General features: G+C 43.7%; 1 protein-coding gene across 1 annotated transcript; it reads right to left on the bottom strand.

Moving 5' to 3' along the window:
* Positions 1–385: 385 nt before the first annotated feature.
* LOC138752779 (cyclin-dependent kinase 5 activator 1-like) lies at positions 386–1,294 on the bottom strand. The gene has a single exon (XM_069915443.1). The coding sequence runs from the start codon at positions 1,292–1,294 to the stop codon at positions 386–388; it is 909 nt and encodes a 302-aa protein (XP_069771544.1).
* Between the last annotated feature and the right edge of the window lie 8,116 nt (positions 1,295–9,410).

A 9,410-nucleotide genomic window follows, 5' to 3' on the forward strand; every position in this document is an offset into this window, starting at 1 on the left:
TGATTAACCTTCTATTTTAGAAAACAAGGATAGAGCAAGGCAACAATTATCAACCTTTGAAAGGGGCAGATACACAGAATGCCAAACATATTTACAGTAGGTCCCCTTACAAAATGTTTGAAAAGCATTGCACCGACATCCATTTTTTATTTTCTGTACTTAATATCTTTTCTCTCAATTAAAAGGAAAAATGAAAATCATTTTCCTTTCACAAACAATGATTAAAGCAAAAGGGCCCAACAATTTCAATGCCAAAAATTAAGAGATCAGAGACACTTCCTGTTCAAACCAATTGGAGGGACACTAAATTTTTAAAGGTGCAACAACTCTCTTCAATAAGTTACACACTGGCAGATCTCAGATTGAGATCTTTTTCCTCCATCAGTCACCGATCTAGAGTAACAGAAATCTTGCTAAAGTCCTCCCGACTTCCTTCATTTTTCAAATCCGCAAAGATCTGGGTGAAATAGTGAGGATCAGCATTGATCTGAAGCATTTTGGTACTCATGGTATTAATAATGCAAAGGCACCGGTCCCAAAAAGCATCCTTGGCACTCTCTACTAAAAAAGGTTTCAGTGGGTAGGAGATCTCATTGCCCATGTAAGAGTAGGACAAATACAAGCAGGTCAAGAGGGTGGCTTGCAAATCATGCTCTGTGGCAACCTGGTCCCCGTCGATGACATCCCTACAAAGCAAGTAGACAAAGACCACATTGGCTGGTGTGACAAATGCCTGGTCCTGCCAACCTTGAAGCAACAGGGAGCGGTCAACACTGCGCAACCAAAGAACAGGATCTGTTGGGGATAAATGCTTCACCCTGTAGCACCGCTGGCAGAGGAATTCTCCCAGACACTTCAGCAACTCACTGGTGGATGCCTGCACAATAACACGCTTCGGAGACCCTACTCCACTGTTATGAGACGAGGCCTTCTTGATGGAAGAGGCTGGTTTGGTACTCAAAGGGTCATTGGTTACCTGGAGTTCATAGCTGGAAAGGTTGGCACAGGAAAGAGACTTCTTCACATTTTCACTGTTGAGGTGCACCACATCATTCTGGTGATGGTACTTGCTCGGGTTGGACTTGCGAGAGCTTTTCCTCTTGGTTGAAGCTACCAGGCGCTTCCAAGTCAAGGCAGGAATAAACATGGAATGACGCTTCAGATTCTTGTCCTTCTGAACGTTGCTTTTGGCACTCTGAATGGCGTGGTAGTGACTCAAAGATTTGGTATCGGAGCTATCCTCAAATAAACTTGATCTCCGCGAGCTGGGGGACAGAGATAAGACGGTGCCCATTTTCACGCAGCTGTTCCAACCTGCGTCTCTGGATTATAAATCCGACACCAAGTGGGATCGGTGCCTTTAAGAGGAGAGAAAGGTTGACCCATTAATTGGTGCAAATTTCTGCTCACGATTTTAATACAATCCAAAAAGAAAATCTCAGCCAGCTCGCAAATCAAGTCGCCTTTATCGGCTCTATTTAAAGAAAAAGCCCCAAATACACCAATCAATCATTCGGTGGCACTGAAAGGAGGCTGAACAAATCCATTCATTCCAGCTGAATGATTCCCGGATTAGCATCAATTTGTGGCACCGGCATCAGACCCGGCTGCATCACGAAATTGGTGAAAAGTCTGGCAGGAATTGCCCAGATGCTTCGCAATCTGACACCCGCCGGGCGGGAGCCTTCCCCGACCCAGCCAAATAAATCAAATTCGGGCACCCGGTCCATGAGCCATGGGACAAATGCAGACGGATTGATGCGCCGCGCCCACCCACACAATGACTTGCGGCAGGGATACACTCATGCAGCTCACCTGCGTTTCTTGGAACCTTTCTCCCCTGCAAAAGCAATGCGTTAAAACATCTTGCCTTCGCCTTTCTTTTTATTTTGCTGAAGGTTGCGCATCAGGCGATGTCTTCCAGCGACGTGGAGTCCAGCTGTGTGCGGGAAGCCAACCATTCAAGCCCCCCCCCACCCACCCCCCTTCAAATCCGATCCTTCATGAGAGGTGCGTGCAGGAGGGACCGGGACCATCCACCCCCTTATCCTTCACCCGCTTATCCTCCCCGCCATCTCTCCCGCTCCGACTATTCTCGCTGCCGAAGCAGCCCCCTCGCATCTTCTCCTCCCCAACCGCTCGCCGGCGACTCTGGGGTGGGAGTGAAAGTGACAGCGGATCTGCGCCTCCCCCTTCGCGGGCGGGGAATGACATCCACTCTCTCTCGGGCTGGGCTGCCTTCTTGTGCTGTGACGCGGAATGGTCCTTCGCAGATCATCTGGGGGGCGGGTGGGGGTGGGGGGGGGGGGGTCGAGAGCTGAGGTTGAAACCTTCCCCATGTTTTCTTTCTTTCCTGATCAGAGGATTGTTTCCATTCCCCCTGCCCGGGCCGTCCGACCAACATTTCGACCAGTTCTCGGACAGGGCATCCAAGTCTACAACCTACCAACTTCAAGGTGGGAATAACAACAAGGTGGGCAATTGTCAGGTTGGGGAATTCACTGCAATGGCCAGGGTTTAACTTTCACAGCTCTTCGGAGGGCACGTTAACGAAACAATAGGCATGTTTCAGGGTTATTGGATATTCGGGCTCCTCTTTGCTCATTCCTCGGGCTCAGACACCGAAGGTTAGACGTTATAGATCTGTCCATCCTATGGATGCTGTGAGACCCGCTGAGTTCCCCTGTGTGGCTTTTTTTTAACTATTGGATTGTCACTGGTGTTTACCCCAAACACAGCTCCACCTCCTAGTCACCTTTACTCGGAAACATTCATTCTGAACCTTCTGATGACACCCATTCATTCTGAACCCTTCACTCTAACAGTTCACTCCAGTTGAGCTTCCGGAGTACTTCTGAGCGTTTTCCACTTTGTTTCTACTTTTCTTTATATTGACTAAATGTCTTTCTGCCTCACTTTCTGCATGGTCACACATCTCTTTGGGACTCCATCTCTGATTCTTTCATCACACCTTCTGCATGGTTCCCTCCCTCCCAGAACAGCAACAGTGCTTCTCTTGTCCCTTCTACTCTATGGCAAACACATGCCATCTTCAGCACCCCTGGAACGATGGCACACGACCAAAACCATCTGCCCATTGTGATATTCTTCCCTCTTTATTACTCTGCTCTGTTACTCTGTTGGACCCGATGCTCCCTCCTCATTTTGAAACCATGGTATGGCACATCTGCGTTCATACTTCCCAGTTTACACAGTACAGCCTCCCAAACACATTTTCCAAGTGAAAACTGATTAACAAGCACTGCTTTTCCCATTCAATGTTCGGCATTTATTGCTCATTGTATCAACTCTGCTGCTCTGAAGATGCCGGGCTCAAATCTCATGCGAAATACATGGGATACTTTAATTCGGTCCACAAGTGTGACCCTGAGGAATTTGTTGCTTTAATTTTCCATCCGATGTCTAAGCTGGTCTACCCATTCTCCAGTGATGCAAAGAAGCTTACTGAAAGTTGAAGGTGTAGTAAATCCTTTGGATTGAGCACACAGAGATTTCCAGAATCAGTGCTGTATTTAACATGCTTAGAAAATGATTCAGTTGTTCAAATTTTACATATAATTTATGAATAGGCCATTTTTTTGCATCACTATGGCATGGTTGGTGTAATGGTTAGCGCAACGCCTTTACAGTGCCAGCAATTGGGACGAGGGTTCATATCACACTGTCTGTATGTTCTCCCTGTCTTTGCATGGGTTTCCCTGGGTGCTCTGGTTTCATCCCACCATTCAAAATGTAATAAGAGTTGTAGGTTAATTGGGTGTAAATGGCCTGTTACCATGCTGTGTGTCTAAATTTATGCACATATAATCTCTTCTGCTTTCACTGCATCATTGATTTCCTTCAATTGTCTCAATGTCATAAATCTTGCTATTGTGTTGGAACATTTTGTCTAGAGTCATAAAACAATATGGCACAGAAGCAGGCCCTTCAGCCCACAATGCTAACCATGTATACTATTCCCATTTACCAGCTCTTGGACTGTAGCCTACTGTGCTTTAGCGATTCCAATGTTCATCCAGATGTTTCTTAAATGATATGTGTGTCACTGTCTCTGCCAGCTTCTCAGGCAGTGCACTTCAGATTTCAGCCACCTTGGTAAAAATTCTTCTCCAGATTCCCTCGAGATCTTTTACTTTTCATCTTGAACCTCTGCCCTTTTGTTTCTATCATGGAGAGAATCTTACCATGCCCACTCATGATTTTGAAAACCTCTCTTAGGGCTCCTCTAGCTTCCACTACTCCAAGGAAAACAAATCTAATCTCATCTGAACTCTCCTCATAAATAAAGCTGTCCATCACAGGCAAAATCTTGGTGAATCTCATTGGCACTCTCTCCAGTGTAATCACATTATATCTATAATATGATGACCAGAACTCTACAAAACATTCCACACAAGACCTTCCTACTCTTATATGCTATGTAGCAGAACTGATGAAAAGTCGGCAAGAAACATAGTTCCAGCACTTCCCATTGTAATTTTATTTCACCAACAGCAATATTTTGATTTTTGTACCTTAAGTGTACCAAGGAGGCCACTTTAGTCCATTTGTCGAGCAATCCCATTCCCCTACTCCTTGTGACCTGAATATTATCCCCATATTCCCATCATCTCCCCACTCTCCAAGTTCTCCTATTCCACTATACCTGAGAATCAATTTACAATCAGCCTGTTTTGGGAAGTGGGAGGAACCTGAGGGAAATTCACATGGTCACAGATAGAATGTGTAAACTCAACATAGTCAATGCCTGAGGTCATGTGAGGAAATTGTTACTTTTTACTTTGGCTTGGCTTCGCGGACGAAGATTTATGGAGGGGGTAAAAAGTCCACGTCAGCTGCAGGCTCGTTTGTGGCTGACCAGTCCGATGCGGGACAGGCAGACACGATTGCAGCGGTTGCAAGGGAAAATTGGTTGGTTGGGGTTGGGTGTTGGGTTTTTCCTCCTTTGCCTTTTGTCAGTGAGGTGGGCTCTGCGGTCTTCTTCAAAGGAGGCTGCTGCCCGCCAAACTGTGAGGCGCCAAGATGCACGGTTTGAGGCGTTATCAGCCCACTGGCGGTGGTCAATGTGGCAGGCACCAAGAGATTTCTTTAGGCAGTCCTTGTACCTTTTCTTTGGTGCACCTCTGTCACGGTGGCCAGTGGAGAGCTCGCCATATAATACGATCTTGGGAAGGCGATGGTCCTCCATTCTGGAGACGTGACCCATCCAGCGCAGCTGGATCTTCAGCAGCGTGGACTCGATGCTGTCGACCTCTGCCATCTCGAGTACCTCGACGTTAGGGGTGTGAGCGCTCCAATGGATGTTGAGGATGGAGCGGAGACAACGCTGGTGGAAGCGTTCTAGGAGCCGTAGGTGGTGCCGGTAGAGGACCCATGATTCGGAGCCGAACAGGAGTGTGGGTATGACAACGGCTCTGTATACGCTTATCTTTGTGAGGTTTTTCAGTTGGTTGTTTTTCCAGACTCTTTTGTGTAGTCTTCCAAAGGCGCTATTTGCCTTGGCGAGTCTGTTGTCTATCTCATTGTCGATCCTTGCATCTGATGAAATGGTGCAGCCGAGATAGGTAAACTGGTTGACCGTTTTGAGTTTTGTGTGCCCGATGGAGATGTGGGGGGGCTGGTAGTCATGGTGGGGAGCTGGCTGATGGAGGACCTCAGTTTTCTTCAGGCTGACTTCCAGGCCAAACATTTTGGCAGTTTCCGCAAAGCAGGACGTCAAGCGCTGAAGAGCTGGCTCTGAATGGGCAACTAAAGCGGCATCATCTGCAAAGAGTAGTTCACGGACAAGTTTCTCTTGTGTCTTGGTGTGAGCTTGCAGGCGCCTCAGATTGAAGAGACTGCCATCCGTGCGGTACCGGATGTAAACTGCGTCTTCATTGTTGGGGTCTTTCATGGCTTGGTTCAGCATCATGCTGAAGAAGATTGAAAAGAGGGTTGGTGCGAGAACACAGCCTTGCTTCACGCCATTGTAGGCAATTGTAGTAGCTGAGCATTCATAATAAATTACAATAGTGAAACCACCTTGAATTCTATGTTCAGCATTAATGAATTAATGGGAAAGGATTGTTTATTCCAATGAACATGAATCTGAAAAATAATCCTCTTTGGATTCTGTTCATGGCATTCCAATATATCTTCCTTGCCCCTCAACAAATGACACAAAGGACATTATGTAATTTCCATTAAATGCAATACATAAAAGAAACAACAAATGGTTTAATTAATTAATCAACGATTTATCAGCATTCAAAACTCTTTAAAATGCATTAATAGTAACAGATGGTCAAAGAGAAACTCAGGCACATCAGGAGCCTAGAAAGTTTGAGAAAATGAACAAAACATACTCAATTCTAACTAAGAGGCACCTCCTTCATAATCTGCCAAAGAAAAGTAGTAGAAAATGAGACAGTTGTAATGTTCAAAAGGCATTTGGACAGGTCAATGGATTGGAAGAACTTTGAGGGACTTGGACCAAATACAGACAAGTGGAACTAGTTGGTTTGGCATGGACAAGTTGGGCTGAAGGGCCTGATTCTGTGCTATCGATCTCTATGAACCTTTATATTAAAGGTGAATCATGTTGAAGCTATTATGTTCAAGTTCTTTCATGAAATATAGAAAGGGTTGGTCAGAGCAGCACTAGTATATATTTACATTTTCAAGATGGATTTGAAAATACACTACACTCTCCATGAAATTAAACAATTACAGCTTTTGCTCAAAATTAGCTTGAGGTATAGAAAGCTGAAAGTTCTGTTGAATGGCTGCTTTTCAAATGAGTTTTCCTGAAGGGTGGAATTACCACCATTGCTCTTTATGCATGCAATAGTGACCCATACTTAAGTCCATGAGACATAGTCTCAAAAGTTGTGCAAGGGTCAGTGAAAATCCTAATGTTCCCTTTAAACATTTCACATTTTACCCTTAACCCATATACTTAAGGTCTTGGCATATTGGACTTTAAATAGACAATTATAAAAATTATTTTCAGTTTCTAGATGTCATTCTACACATTATTAGGCATTGATTAGAACAACTCTTTAATTCCCAAGCACTTCACTTCAGATATTTTTTAAAATTCATTCACATGGCAGTATTTGTTGACCATTGCTATTTGCCCTCAGAATGAAAGACTTAAATGGCCATCTCAGAGAACCAATCAGAATTAACTACATTCCCATGGATTTATAGAGCACATGTGATTTCCTTGCCTGAAAGATATCAGGTGAGCAAGATGGATTTTTGCAATAGTCCATTAGTTTCAAGGTCATTGTTATTGCTATCATTTTTTTAAAAAAACATTCTAGGCTTATTTAGTTAACTGAATTCAAATGCCCTAGTTGATGTAGGAATTGAAGTTTTGTTTTCTGACTGTTTGTTTGGGCCTCTAGTTAGGGAGCTCAGGAACAAAACAGTATTAAAAGGAGGCATCAAACTGAAGGCCAAGATTAATTTAATGTAATTAAATTAATATAATCCAATCACTGATGGCAATTTTATTTTCTAATCAAGTCAGCATAGTGTTCTTTATCTTTAGTGGGATTCTCACCCTTGTAAATATTTCCCACAGCAATCTGTCCTTCCTGGCTATTTGACTCCATTGTCATCTGGTGCCACAGAGTTTTCACTCTGTTAAGGTTAGTCTGTATTACTTCCCCCTGCTTCTTCCTTCCCCTTCCCTCCACCTTTCTATTCAAGCACCTATGTGTTTTTGTTTAAACCTAATGAAGGGCCCAGGCCCAAAATGTTGGTTACCCTTTCCTTCCCATGGATGCTTCGTAATCTTCTGAGTATCTGCAGACTTTATTGTTCGTCCTCCCAATGAGCACACTAGATAGATGATACAGCGGGGATTTCAGAATATTGAAAACTTAAACTATCACTTTAATAGTTAGTTGTAATGCTTCTTCATTCCCCTTAGATAACTCACTGCTTGAATTTGCAGTGATATTAATGACACTTCATTCCACAGAAGAATTTGGCAAATCATTAAAAATTGTTGTGATTGACAGTTTATTGGTTGCATTAAGCAAAAAGTTATTCCAAATTGCAGATGCTATGAAATCTCATGAATGCAGAAATGTTGGGATGAGAGAATGAGGTGGGTTCAGGTGCAGGAATATCAAAAACATCATTCAGCACCTCCAATATCTCCCCTGTTCAATAAAATCTTGGGTTATCTTTCTTTATCTCAGCACTGTTGACCGAACTTTGCTCTATATCCTTTGATGCCTTTAGCCAACAAAAGCCCAGAACTCTTAGATATGGAAACATTATTAATCCATGATCACTATGTACTGGGGAGAAAATCCGAGATCTCCACTACCTTTAATCGTTTTACTTGTAAATGGCTTAGCTCCAATTATGACGTAGAGGAGAAACTTTTTCAAAGTTATAATACTGAACATATATTTAGGCCCCTTTCTCTTCATGATTGCAGAGCTAATGCCATCACCGTGTTGGGGAAAATAATGGGAAATAATGAGGCAGAGTACAGGATGGATATTGAAAATTTAGTTGTGTGGTGCCAGAACAACAATCTTGCTCTGAACATCAGCAAGACCAAGCAACTTCATGTAGATTTTAGCAAGAGGAGGCTAAGGGACAAGTATCTGTCTTCATTGACTGGACAATAGTGGATTTTTGCTATTCCTGATGAAGGGCCTTGTCTCAAAATGTGGACTATCGATTGCTTTCCATGGATGCTGCCAGTCCCATTGAGTTCCTCCAGCATTTTGTGTCTTGCTCCAGTTTTTCAGCAACTGTAGTCTTCTTGACTACCTTCATGTCCTCAGGTTCCTGTGAGTCCACCTATCATAGGAGCTGGATCCAACACATTGAGGCAACCATGAAGAAGGTACATCAATGGCTCTACTTTCTAAGATGTCTGAGGAGATTTAGCATGACATTTAATTATTGAACTTCTATTGGTGTATGTGCTGTGGAAAGTATACTAATTGGTTGCATCACAGCTGGTTTGGAAATATGATTTAGCCAGGAACACCAAACACTGCAAAAAAAAAAAGTTTCAAAACTAGCAGAGTCCATCACAAACACTGATCTCCCATGCAATGAAAACATTTGCTGTATGTGAAGCACTGCTTCAAGAGGAACGTCAGCATCATAAATGATCACCATCACACTGGTCACCTTGGAAGAATGAATAGAAGGGGTGGCACGGTTTGGGTACTGGTTACTGCAGCCTTTACATAGCTAGCCATTGGGACTGAAGTTCGAATCCCATGCTGTCTGTAAGGAGTTTGTATGTTCTCCCTGTGTCTGTGTGGGTTTTCCCTGAGGGGGGTGGTGTTCTGGTTTCCTCCCACCATTTAAAACATACTGGGGTATAGATTAATTGGGTGTAAAATGGGTGGCACAGACTTGTGGGC

The sequence above is a fragment of the Narcine bancroftii genome, chromosome 2, assembly GCF_036971445.1.
Source record: "Narcine bancroftii isolate sNarBan1 chromosome 2, sNarBan1.hap1, whole genome shotgun sequence".
Classification (NCBI taxonomy): domain Eukaryota; kingdom Metazoa; phylum Chordata; class Chondrichthyes; order Torpediniformes; family Narcinidae; genus Narcine; species Narcine bancroftii.

Bases quoted from the DNA above. Each gene is read 5' to 3' on its own strand.
- LOC138752779 (XM_069915443.1), bottom strand. From the start codon at position 1,294: ATGGGCACCGTCTTATCTCTGTCCCCCAGCTCGCGGAGATCAAGTTTA.